Raw genomic sequence first — 13,722 nt, forward strand, 5'->3', positions numbered from 1 at the left:
GCAGGCCAGCAGCTCTTTCGAGAGCCGTGTCGTGGTAGTCTGTGAGAAGATGATGAGCAGAGCTTGCTGGGCCAAATCCAAACATTTAATCCACTCCAAGACCTTCCGAGGCATGACGCTCCTTCACCTGGCTGCAGGCCAGGGCTACGCCACCCTCATCCAGACACTCATCAAGTGGCGGTGAGTGCAAAATCCTCTACATGCCCTTTAATGGGGTTTTGGTTTGTAAGTAGTGTGCCCCACTGTAAATAGCTATGAGACACTAATTATTTTCTCTCTTCCATCCAGCACCAAGCACGCTGATAGTATTGATTTGGAGCTAGAAGTGGACCCTCTTAACGTAGATCACTTCTCCTGCACTCCCCTGGTAAGAGAACTTAAGCTAACATGTCCCAGTTCACGTGGTCTGTGGGGCAGCTGGTGCTGATTGATGCATTTTAATGTTGTCATTTACTTTCATTTGTGTATTTATTTTGATGATTGAAGCTTATGGCAGAATCATATTGTTTAGGGTCATTATGTATTAATTTGATATTTTTTAATACTGGTGTTTGACAGAACTGCATAACTAGAGGCCAGGAGACTTTACATATGTGGTGTGGAACGGTATATTCTCTTTATAAAGGACAACAAAGTCAGGGGATGCCATCAAACTTCATATTTGTCTGAATAATAGACTTTCTTTTCAATCATACTGTATAAAACTTGAATGTAGTGTCAATATAGGCAATTCTTCTCTGAGTCTGTTTAACTGTTTTACTAGAAGATGCACAAACTCAATACAGTGAAAACAGAGCGTTCTAAAAGAGCAGCACAGACACTGCATGTTATAGATTCTGCTTTACGTATTGGAAATCGACACACAGGAGGATGGTTTAAAGCAGGAGTCATCAAGTACATCTGCTCAAGGGCCAGATTTCGTCTTGACAGATATTTCGGGGACAGGACTTTCAAAAAAAATAAAAATTTAAATATTTTGGTCTGATTAACATATAAATGTATTAGTATTTCCTTTCAAAACGCAGGAACTTTTTAGGCATTACCACTGAGATCTATCCCTATCCTCTATAATGCAGCAGGCAGCAAGGAGACAGGCCAAAGAATGGGCAGGGCCCCTGAAAATCCCTGAGCCCTACCTAATTGTGATTTACGACCAGTATTGACACTTTTTAACCCCTTTTTAGTACTTAATTTGGCCTTTTCTGCAACATTTTTTGCCTCTCTCAACCCATTTTTGTTATTTTTACCACTTTTAAACCAATTATTGACACTTTTTGCCCATTTTGCCACTCCTTAACCCCTTTTTGCAGCTCTCCTGGCAATTTTTGCCACTATGTACCACTATTCAACCCCTTTTCACTACTTGTCAGGGTATTTTTGCTGTATTTTTTGCCACCTTTAACCCATTTTTGATATTTTTTGCCACTTTTTGCCTCTTTAACCTAATTTTTTCCAGTCTCTAACTCATTTTAAACCATTTCTCCTTCATGTTTTATCCCCCTTGAGACACTCTTTTGTTCATTTCTGTCACTGCCATCTGTTTTTCCACTTAAGAATCCCTTTTCATAACTCATTTACAACATTTTTGCCACTTTTAACCCATTTTGGATATTTTTAGCCCCCTTTTTACCCTCTTTACCAATTTTTGCAACATTTTAACCTCTTTTGACCAATTTCCTGCAAATGTTTGTCCCTTTGTGTTATTGCACAAGCCATTTTGACACTGATCCCCCATTTTTGCCACTGTCTAACCATTCTCACCACTTAGTCTAGCCATTATTGCCAATTTTAAACCATTTTTATTTTTATTTTTTACTAATAATGGCTAACAAGTGAATTTCTGTAAAATCAGATCAAAAGTTAAGTCATTCTGAAACTATTTTAATATTGATTGTTTTTTGGGGTGAATTTAACAGCTTCAGACATTCAAAGCCAAAACAGTCTCTTAAAATCTTCTTTTCCTCCTTCTCTGAATTTAATGATCTTCTGGGGGCCAGACAGCAAGCTTGTGGGGGCCTAATATGGTCCTCGGGCCGCCAGTTGGTGATCAGTGGTTTAAAGAGTCTACCCCTTGGGTAGCAGACTGCAGCTTATATACTGGAGCAGCTCATACTCTGGATTTTACGGTAGTCCTGTTATCAAGCTGGGTATTTAGTATGGGTGTTAAAAGGACTCATGGGGCTCTTAGAGCCAGCCTTAATAGACATCTGAGAAACTGCAGGTTTTGCATTTTATGCTTGGCTCCATTTTTCAACACTTGGTTTCACAGTCTCAGGCTCAGTCCCATTTCTAAGTTTTACCCCTACCCATTTAAAAGTGGCCCCTTGCCCCTTGAAACAGAATTACAAGGGATAGCAGTGAAATCTTTCCCCTGTTAAATGGAACGACACTTCAAGCTCCTGAAATGTCAAAAGTGATCATTAAAAATACCAGACATTTCTGCTACAAGTGATTATTTTAGATGTTTTTTAGATGCTAAATTACTTATTACAATGTTGTCAGTGTTCAAAACTTCTTATAGATTTTCCATAACACTTGGTTTGGTGTGTACCCCCAAAAAATCTCAGTTTAAAGGGCTGAGTAGCCCTATACTTCCCCCCTACCCCTCCATTCCAACAAGAATCAGGATGCCCTACCCCTATACATGGATGTGCAAAACATAACAGCAAGGGGCTAAGTGGTAGGAGCAAGGGGTGAATTGGGATCAAGCCTTAGTCTTTTCAGCCATTCCATTTTAAGTTTGTTTCATCTTTTTCTGTCTTAAAATAGCCGCCTCATCATTAACTCTGTTTGTCCTTTCCTGTTTGTCCTTGTCTGTCTGTGATCCATCCAGATGTGGGCTTGTGCGCTGGGTCACCTGGAGGCAGCGGTCGTCCTCTACAAATGGGACAGACGTGCACTAGCTATCCCAGATTCTTTGGGACGGTTACCGCTCTCCATCGCCCGTTCTCGTGGCCACACCAAACTGGCTGAATGTCTGGAGCAGCTACAAAGAGAAGAGCAGCAGCCACCAGCCCCTCTACCACCCACAACCCGCATGTCTTTCTCTCCGGCCCCCGACACCCCCACCACAGACAGCTGGATGGTCAGCTGGGCAAACAACAGTGTAGTGGCACCCAGCGGCAAGAAGGGGGGTCCTGCTACGACCACAACAACATCGAGCACCACAAGCCTCAATCCAGGCCAGTAGACTTCTTTTCTACACCTTTTTTTACCCAACATGTGCAGAGAAACTGGTTAATCTGATGCTGATTGTTGCATATTTTGTTTTGCAGATTTGAGACGGCCGAGATCAGAACCCTCTAACTACTACAGCAGCGAGGGCCAAAGAGATCTCCCGCTGGCTAAAAAACACAAACCCAACCCAGAACTGTTCCAGACTCGGCCCGACAAGGCCATGTCTGTTCCTTTGAGCCTGGAGCAGCAACAGCTCCACAAGCTGTCCTCTAGCCCCAAGAGCCTGTCCTCAGAGGGCCTAAGCTCTGAAAAAGGCCTGTCTACAGGGGGCAGCACAGGGACGACCAGATGGAGTTCTAGAGAGAGCTTCTCCAGCAGCGGACTGGGGAGGAAGACGCTGGGGGTCAGTGGAAGCAGCAGCTTGGGGAAGGAGAAACTGGTGAACCGGTTACGACAGAGGGAGCAGCTTGGCATGTTGGTGATGGCAGACAGAGAAATGGCTGATGCAGAGCTGTTGTCCTATCGGGAAGATCTGGAGAACCAGGACTGTCTCACACAGATGGATGACCTGCAGGTGAGAATAGAAAACACAGCTGCATGCTCAGTCAGTTTAAAGTGAAAACTTGGCCCTGGTACAAACACAGACGAAGGGTTTAAAAGTTGAGCAGAAACCTTTTGCTGTTGTTTAAAAGACTTTACCACTAAAATTGTACGATGTAATACATTATGTCCCATGTAACAAAACACAAGTCAAAAAATCAATCTAAAAAGAAAACTTTTTGAATAAATATTTATTTGGAAATGAACTGAGAAGTACCATGCCACTTCTTTAATATCTGCCTTCTGCACTGGGTAGGCGGTGTATACCAGGCCAACCTGGCACTCTGTCGATGACCATCACTGCATAATAAACTCTTCTATTGATCCGCTTTCATAGCCAAGGGATCCTTCCAGTCATCTATCTCAGTCTAACTACTCCTTCAGCAGATGAAGTGCTGGATTAGAAATTTTAGCTTCCAACCTGATCACTTTTGCCATTATTACCCTCTCCATTGGCATTTATGCCCAGCATTTGTCACAGGACTGAGCAGCCAGCCCAGTGATCATATCTTTGTCATGTTGATTGAAAATATAGCTGTATAAACAAATAACACTGACATACCTGATGATTTTTCCTTGTGTTTCCAAACAAACAGGTGAACATGATGACACTGGCAGAGCACATAATAGAAGCAACACCAGAGAGGATCAAAAGGGAGAACTTCAGCACAGCAGATTCTACACCATTAGACACGACAGGGGTCAGCAACACCATGAACTGGCTGGCCAACTACCTGGGAGATGTGGAGCAGCTGCCGAGCATCATTCACTTGCGGTAAGGAGCAAGAATGGCAGATATGTGTATCGCACAGTCAGTGTATGAATGTGTGTACAGTATGTGTGTCCCCCCTGCTGCACGGGTGTTAGTCATTGTTTCCTTTGCTCTGAAACAACCAAAAAGGTAACCTCTTTGTGTACTTAATACATGCAAAGGATTCTGTGCATTTGCAATATTACATTGTAGCACATTTGCATTTGAAGATATGGAAGAGGATTAGGGGCAATGAAAAAAAATTTTTTTTGAGGTGTATTTTTTTTTTCACTTGCTAGGAAAAATTTATAATTCAGAGATTAAAGTCAGAATTCTGAGATTAAAGTGAGAATTCTCAGATTAAAGTAAAAATTCTGAGATTTAAGTTAAAAATTCTGAGTTTAGAGTCAGAATTCTGAGATTAAAATTAAAAACTCAGAGTTTAAAGTCAGAATTCTGAGATTAAAGTAGAATTTTGACTATTTTCCCACGAGTGATGAAACAACGTGCGTCTCAAAATGTTTTTTTTTTCAATGGCCCTAATCCTCCTCCTTATGAAGAGCTTGCCTTCAGTGATTCATGGACTGTTTTTTACATTGATAACTGTTTGGTTGCTGTGTTCGTATCATGCCCCAACACTGTTTATCACAATGAACCAAAAACAAGATCTTATTAAAAGACATACTTTTTAGGCAGTGAGTTATTTTGAAAGTTTTAATTTTGCAAGTTGTAATTCATGACTACAACAGATAACTAGAACAATAAAGAAAAACACTTCTTGTTATCAGTAGTAATTGACCTTATTTTGCATGGAAATTAAGCACACAGTGAAGCAAAGCAAATATCTGTAGGAGTTTGGCTGCCGGTGCACTGAGGAATGAAAAACATATTTGTACTTAAAGGCACAGTTTGTAAATGCTGCCATCAGGGACCTCCCAATCAATGCAGTAACAAAAGATGAAGAGAGGATATGCGCCGCTCAATTATAGCAAAAAAATCATAATCAAGTTTGTTTTTGTTTGTATTCAGTTCATGATTTTGAAACATGATTACTTGTTGGTTTAAAATGAGGGGTTCAATCAAAATAATAATTTCTGTTATCTTCTCTCCTCAGATCCTTGTATAACGAACCCCTGACCCCATCATCCAACCCCAGCCTAAGTCCTGGTGGATCTCCACTGAGGGAAGGCCCTTTAGAGAGGTCTACGCTCCCCTCTCCAGCTGACTGGAGTGAGTTCATCAATGCCTCCAACAGCAAGGTGGAGCGAGACCTGGCCCAGCTGACTCTGTCAGATCCAGAGCAGAGAGAGCTGTATGAAGCCGCCCGTCTAGTCCAAACTGCCTTCCGCAAGTACAAGGTACAGGCCTGACGCTCGGGTCCCAAATGCTGTGTGCGCTGCAGCCTGCGGCTACAAGGCTGCAAGTTTAGTACTGGTGTTTGAATCTTTTGGACAGTCATTGAAGGGTTCACTCTTATTTCTTTTTGCAGTAAAGTTTGAGATTGTTATTCTGTTTATAATTATCTTTTGTCTGGGACACACTGTTCTTAATCGTAGCAAGATTTTTCACATTTTCTATCTCCTATTCTGTCTTACTCTCTGTTCTGGTGCTCATATACACATTATTAAAAAAACAAAAGTATTTACAAATAAGTCCCTGTGGTTTCAGCATGGGAAGATGCCTTGTGCAGAGCATGGCCTTGCTTAGAGGAACGACTGCACTGTCCCCTGTATCCCTGCTCCAATTAGATACAATTAAGCTTATGTTGTCCTCCTCTCTATTTGTGTCTTTATCTTTTTTAGTTAGCTGTATAGAGCCTGCTGCTGCCTGTTTTTAACTAGCTCTATACACCCCAGTCTTTTCCCCCTGCCCTGTCCCATTCCTCAACTCGCTTTCCACCCCACAGCTACTTTTAATGAGTTTTCATATTACAAGATGTATGCCGTTGTTATTTGTTATGTCTGTCTGCCAGCCGTTGCTGAGGTGGACAACAGTCATACTGGGCCCAGTTTACCAGCGGTGGACATTTGCCACAGTCACCAGGAGATCCAGGGACACTTGACAGAGCCACCAATGTCCTGTGTGGCAAAATAAAGGTTGCACTGTGACCTCTGACCTGTCCCACTCTACTCTCCAACAGGGACGGCCGCTCCGAGAGCAACAGGAAGTAGCTGCTGCTGTTATTCAACGTTGTTACAAGAAATATAAACAGGTAGGAGACACCAAAGCATGGAAGTAGTGACATGGTCATGTCTGATCGTGATTATATGAACATGTTTTGGTGTAATCAGAGTGTGTCGTGGTCTTTTTTGGGAGAAACATTTCTACACAAATTAAAAATTGTTTTTGAGACATTAGGAATATGTTAGTGCATCATTCACAGCTTTTCTTTGTTTCTGTTTACAAGCTAACATGGATAGCCTTGAAGGTAAATGTTTCTCACTACAAGCTGCTGAATTTATTGGCAAACGCCAGCTTGTTTTACTTGTCTAGAGCGTGTAGCCATACTTAGCAAATGAGCTATACATAAACCGCAAAGCCTGACATCTTCTTTCTATTCTCTTTGGTGTAGTATGCACTTTATAAGAAGATGACGCAGGCCGCCATCCTTATCCAGAGTAAATTCCGCAGCTACCACGAGCAGAAGAAGTTCCAGCAGAGCAGAAGGGCTGCCGTGCTCATTCAGCAATACTACCGCAGCTACAAGGAGTTTGGCAGGCTGAAACCCCACCACCGCGGGGCTGCTGCTGCCCTGGTGCAGCACAAACTGAGGTAGGCACTCGGCCACAAACTTGAGGCCAATTACTGGAATATGCTGTCACAAAGTGGCTCAGTGACTATGGCAATTTGGAAGGCCATGTGGTAGATGTAAAACACAAGAGTAATTAAATCATTTAATGGTCAAACAATGGAAACAAAAAAGGTAGAGATGCAAAGTTAAAAGCAGCTGTTTGGATAGAGAGATGGAGAAAGTACATTTGTTAGATTGCTCAGTTAAATTTGGTTTTAAAACCCCCTAATCACATATTTGTTTACAGACATATACTCCCTGAATACAATTAGTACTTCCAGCCATAATTAATCTTTCTTAACCAGTTCCTATCAGTCAGTTGGTGATGGCACATCTGACTGACAAACTTGAACCACAGCCAGAGTATAAGGCAGATTTAACCTTTGAAAAAGCGCTGAAATTAAGGAGGTAAGTAGCGTGGTTGGCTGGAAATGAGAAGAAAAAGGTTAGTATAAAAGCTGTTAGGGTTGGGTGTTATCCAATTTTTTATACCCTTAAACCTTCCCAACATTTTCTCACCGGAAAGGGTATAACCACCCATAATATACAAGCTGCAGTTCTGACAAAGCACTTATTGGCGTGCATGCTTGCACCGCTGCCTGTTTCACTTAATCCAGGGGTGTCCAAACTATGGCCTGGTGTCCAAACTATGGCCCACAACCCATTTTTTATTGGCCCGCAGCAAATTATAGAGATATAATGAAATATAGCCCACATTAAAACATGACACTTGTGCTGAACTGTATTGTACTTCTTGTTTTCAGCACAAAGCAGTGCTACCATGTTAAATCTGTAAACAAACATTTTGACAAGAAGATATCTTGATTAATAACATCCTGATGGATTATCACAGCAAATAGCAGCATCAGTAACTTTTCAGGGGCAAAGCCAAAACTGATTGGCTCCCCAAAACCCTGAAAATGACTATTTGCCCTGTCAGCTATTAACTAGCCATTGAGGCATACTCAATCGCTAAGCATGTATTAACTTACATTGGATAAGTCTTACTAACTTCAAAATCCTCATGGCGAGGAATATGAATCCCAATATATTTCTGTATGTGTCCCTCTGTGGATAAAGTTTGGACACCCCTGACTTAATCCTTTTATAAAATGCCTCAAGGTTTAAAAAAAACAATGAGGATGCTGAATACAGAGAAGTGATGTATAGTTGCAGAATTGTTTTCACACTTCACTGTTAAACTGAGATACATCAGAGGATCGAATAAGGTTTTGTCTCGTTTTCCTCTTTCTCTGTGCACAATGTCCGGTATGTCCTCTCTTGCTCAGAGGTTGCTTGTGAAACAATAATTCAAAGCTATTGTCAGATAGGCTTTCACTATGTTAAGTAATTTTTTGTGGCCATAAATATTGTTTATCTGTGCATCGTGTAACAATGGCGAGCTCCTTCCAGCTTCCATGCAGGAAGCTTATAAAAACGCTTATGCAAAAATAACCAACAAGTACCATTTAACTGAATCTACGTATCCCATAATAAGGGATTAGAATCAGTTTACATTTTTTGAAATGGTTGATGGTTTTAATAGTGCCTGATGTTGCTGCAGCTCGCAGCATTTTGGTTATTAATCTCAGATTGTTTGTCATCACCCCAGAAAGGTGAATTAAAATGTTTTTTAAACTCACATCATCATGGATCACACAATACTATCAGTGATGCACATTTAACAGACTTACTTTGAAGAAGACCATTTTGCAGTGCCCTCCCATGACATGTTCATTTTTGACTAATGAGGCCACATCATTCACAGGATTTTTGTCAAATATAGGAGGGGTCGTCAATTTAAGTTACTGGAGGTCCAGTTTGACAAAACCTCCTCTAGCAAAGGTCTGGAATATATCTTCATCTAACCTGTAATATAAATTTTAGTTCATTGAAAGCAACATAATTTAACAATACCAACAAAATATCAAAATAAATTATTTTTTTGTTGCAAGTAAAGGAAACTTTATGGGCTATTCATATGCATAAAAGGCTAGGCTTTCTACAGACAGCTCTCAAAAAGTGCATTATTCATATTTAACAGTTTAATTTAGAAAAAATAAACAAAAGAGGAAGTGTTGGTTTTCCCCTCTTTTTTTCTAGATATTAATTTTCAAAGCAATTTTTAAATAAAAGTTGTTAAAACATAGAACAGCATTAGTATGTGCTTTCCTCTTGTCTTTCCCTCTTGGTCATCCTGTTAAAAGTTAAAATCTGAGCTGTAATCAGGCCTTTATCAGGCAGTCCTGGGTTCATTTAGAGATTTATATGCCAACCGAAAGCCAAAACAACTTTAGGGAAGCATTATTGGTCAGCGAATGATGGTGACATTGATCATATCTGGCTGTGGTTGTTTATTTCCACTTTCTCAGATCAGATGTCAGCGTGGTTGTTCCAAAACATGTGCTTTGACTCATAGTAAGGTTTGACATCACGGCTTTTAATCATCACTAATGTATTTAAGTATATGAGGAACGTTGGTTTTAAACCACGCATAGGAAAAAATGAAGATTTATCTTCTCTGTGCATCTCTGGAGTAGTTGGCTGCTCAAACACCGGCCATCCTCGCTGGCAGTGCCACGTCTGAGTATAGCATCTGACTGGCTGAATAGTGTCATGTGTAGCTAATGCTAAGACAAGAGAAGCTGCACAGATTAAAATAGATCACTGTAAATGTGAAACTGTTTCACAGGTTGAGAGAGGAGGAAATAACCGGTATGCACGAGTCCAGATTGGATAGCACTCAGGGCCAGATCTAGACCAGAGTCCACTAATTAGTGACCGTAGATATATAGTATGTTCACACACAGGTAGTGGTGCTGCTTCTGGAAACAGAAACTTCAAGTAACTTATCATAGACCACATTACACAACACTTCTGTACATTAGGGGAATTAACGGAATACAGTTGCTTTATTTAGATACCACCAACATATTATTGACCCTATTCTAAGATTGAAGAACAAAGAGGCCTAAATCGAGTTTGATCCAAAGAAATGTATAGTCATGCTAAAGGCAGTAGGATAATGACGAGTCTCTTATTTGTGCTACCAGCTTAAAAAACAGACATGATTTTTTTATATTTTGAAAGAAAGGGGATAAATTAAGTCACTTTTGGACTGTAGTCATTTAAAAAAGAGGTTGCAGCTAAAATCTTCAGAATCCAGCTCCAAGAGTTGATTCGCACTCTCATTATAAAATTTCTAACCAGTTTCCAGGCTTTGCTTTATAAAATTTACAAACAGTTCTGTCTTTGTGGTGTTTTACAGAGGTAGTCTGCTCACTAAGAGGCAGGATCAGGCTGCCAGGAAAATCATGAGGTTCCTACGACGCTGCCGCCACAGGTAAACCCCAACATCAACTCAAACACATTCATACTAACACACTCATTTATATGTACACACACTACTCTACATACTGGATTCAGTCTACATTTACTGAAGGGGTTCTGAAAAGGTTTTATTGAGCTGAGCTAACTAGTAAGACACTGTAAAAGCTAGCTTTAGTTTCATACTCATGTCCATGTCTCACTTATTGTTTTTACTCCTGTTGTGTGTTTGATTTTATTTTTTGCTGGACTAATTGGGTGGATAGAAATGTCTCCAACACCTAAGCTCCACCCCCCCTACCCCTCACTGTATTTGGTCCCCCACCTTTCCTCGCCCCCCTCCCTCACAGTGCCTACTGTGTGCTAATAGCTGTCTGGTATTGTTTTGCTGTTTATGCCAAGCCCCTTGATGGACCATAGACTGTTCAAGCGGGTGAGTGCAGCCTCAGCAACTCAGTTCGTGCCTCTCTTTCTCTCTCTCTCTCTCTCTCTCTGAGTTTATTCTGTATGCCTCTCTCTCCTCCTTATCTCCCCCTTTCTCCTCTCTTTATTAATACAATTATCCCCTCAGCCTTCGCTCTCTCTCCTCCCTGCCTTCTCTCTCTCATTTTCTTTTTCGCTCTTTCTCCCACCCCTCCACCCACCCTCCCTCCTTCTCCATCACTGTTGCTTGATGCCTGCTTGCATGAAGGCTGCCGACTGGAGCCACAGGTGGACTGAGAAGCTCAGATTTTAGAGCAGAATCTGTCTCAAACTAACAAAATGCTTATGAATGATGATACCACTGCAACTCTTAACAGGCACTTCTCTGACTCTCTTTATCTCTGTCTATCTCTTCCTAGAAAATTACTTTTGTTTTTGTTTTCTTTCAGTTCTGTGTGGATGTGCCGATAGTCATTTTGAGAAAACAGGAGGCTTTGTTTCAATCATATTTTCTTCTGCTGCATGTCAAGTGGTGACAACTATGGGTCTTGCTCTACCATTAGGCATGCTATGGACCGCTGTTTCTCAAGTAGTTGTCTGTCTGTCTGACTGGCTGTGTGTCCCATTTTTAGCCACTTGACAGACTCAGAGGGCGATTTTGCTTTCTGATTTCCTTTGAATGAGTCTGTGTCCAACATTTGAGTGAATTATACCCACTGGTTTAACAAAAACACTAACAAATAAGAACATAGTGTACAAAAAATACACCTGTGTGGAAAATATTCAACATTTGTTATTATTTTCATAATGCAGTATATGGTACATGTGTTATTTACTGTGTTTATCAGGGTTACACGCTTTAACGCAGGCAAAACTGTTGCTGTGCCGCCTCTCATGACATGCTTCCTGAGCTGTGATATAGGTCAGGACACTGTGATAGCAAATAGGTCACAGTGAAAACAAACAGTAGTTTCTTCCATCCTTTGGGACTCAAACACCCTGCTTTAATGGATTCAACCCTCCAGAGAGCTCAGTGTGAGAAGATGAAACACAAACATGCACCCACAGCACACATATGTTGTGTGTGTGTGTGTGGAAAGTGTATCAAGGCATGAAACGACACAGTCTGTATCTCTTCAGCACATAAATGTTGCAGTATTTACCTTCTGTAAAGGCTTAGTGAGGCTAAACCCTTGACGCAGTGTATAAATAATGTTTCAGGGTAAAGGTGTGCTTGGCAGGTTGGCCACTTTTTGCTCAGACACCTGAGACACGTCTCCTCTGTGAACCCACATGTGGGGTTTTACTTTGGTCAACAACGCATTTATAAAGATGGGAAATGACCATTTCCTGTTTTTCTCACAGATAGTAAGAATTTCTTCCAACATTGACCACTGAACAAGAAAAACTTTGAAGTTCTACTAAGGGAATAGATTGTGATAATTTAGTGCAATGATTAATGCTTGTAATTTGACTAAATAGACTAAAACTAGGGATAACTATTACGTTATAGCAGTGATTCCCAAAGTGATAACCAGGAGCCTCATCAAGCCTTAAAAAAATGATGTTCACTGTTTTGCACAGACTGCAATGCACGGCAAACAGGCTTCTTGGGATCCTTGCAAAGTCTAAAAAGTCTTTAATTGGACTTTTAAAATTTAAGACCATAAAAAATCTTTTAAAAGTCTTATTTTTACTTGAGAGGTCTTAAATTTTAGGAGGCCCTTTGCATATTGTTGTGTTCACACCAAACGTAAAACATTGCCTATTTGCGGCTATTTGAATGTGCAAATATAGGGAGTTTACTTGCTTCATTTTTTTTAATCTGCACAAATTACTGACTCCACTTGAGTGTTAAATCACGTGTATGCAATTGCCCAAAAGATGCAAGAGGGGAAGGGCTGCCCTCTCCCACATCCAGCATTTCAGTCAGTTGTCAACAAATATGGCTGAGCTCGACTACATTGAGAGAACTGCTGCTCTGTATCTGTAAAGTGACAGACAAAAGTTTTCACAGCTTACCAGGTAAACTGTCTTTCTCTGTCACTTTTCTCCAAGCGAGCTCCTTTTCATACCTGTGGAGGTAGAACAAGCATGTGGAGTCGTACAGCGAGGGGTAGCCACAGACAGACACCACAACTTTCTCCATTTTCACATCATCGGATTGGGCGTTGCGGTGCAAGTGATTTGCTTGAGTTCAGACTTTTCAACTCAAGCAAACGACGCCATTAACACAGCACTAATTTGGCTCATTTCGAAAAATAACGTGCTCAATTTGCACTGTTCACGGTAGTCGCGCTCCCCGTGGCGAACTCACATCTACCTGCATCTTTACATTGATTACATGTAATTAACTTAATGATGTTTTTGTGTTTCTCCTTCCTCATTTCTTGAACCAAAATGCTTCCACTCGTCAGATTTTTAAAGCCACTGGAGCCTCCACAATCTCAAAAACTTTGTCACTGGGTTCTCCCTCACCACTTGTAGCATCTACCATTTTCACACTGATAGATCGAGCCAGCAAGTGGAGCACAAAGGGCCAATAATAACTGTAGTTCCCACTTCTCTTTGCTCGGCTCCATGAATAAAACGTCAACTGTCCACAAACACATTGTCTGTCACTGCAATAGCGTAATATTAACCATTACATCCC

The 13,722-nt window shown here is 41.0% G+C and overlaps 1 protein-coding gene across 1 annotated transcript in view; it reads left to right on the plus strand.

Annotated features, from left to right (window-relative positions):
• camta1a (calmodulin binding transcription activator 1a) overlaps positions 1 to 13,722 on the plus strand; it is a 529,164-nt gene that overhangs the window by 509,714 nt on the left and 5,728 nt on the right. Inside the window, exons 13-22 of the mRNA XM_041800377.1 lie at positions 16 to 180; positions 289 to 367; positions 2,834 to 3,182; positions 3,276 to 3,751; positions 4,374 to 4,552; positions 5,643 to 5,886; positions 6,669 to 6,740; positions 7,101 to 7,300; positions 10,588 to 10,662; positions 11,049 to 11,079. Of these exons, the coding sequence (XP_041656311.1) occupies positions 16 to 180; positions 289 to 367; positions 2,834 to 3,182; positions 3,276 to 3,751; positions 4,374 to 4,552; positions 5,643 to 5,886; positions 6,669 to 6,740; positions 7,101 to 7,300; positions 10,588 to 10,662; positions 11,049 to 11,079 (1,870 nt within the window). The remainder of the gene's footprint in view (positions 1 to 15; positions 181 to 288; positions 368 to 2,833; positions 3,183 to 3,275; positions 3,752 to 4,373; positions 4,553 to 5,642; positions 5,887 to 6,668; positions 6,741 to 7,100; positions 7,301 to 10,587; positions 10,663 to 11,048; positions 11,080 to 13,722) is intronic.

This window comes from Cheilinus undulatus, linkage group 11 (genome assembly GCF_018320785.1).
Source record: "Cheilinus undulatus linkage group 11, ASM1832078v1, whole genome shotgun sequence".
Lineage (NCBI taxonomy): Eukaryota > Metazoa > Chordata > Actinopteri > Labriformes > Labridae > Cheilinus > Cheilinus undulatus.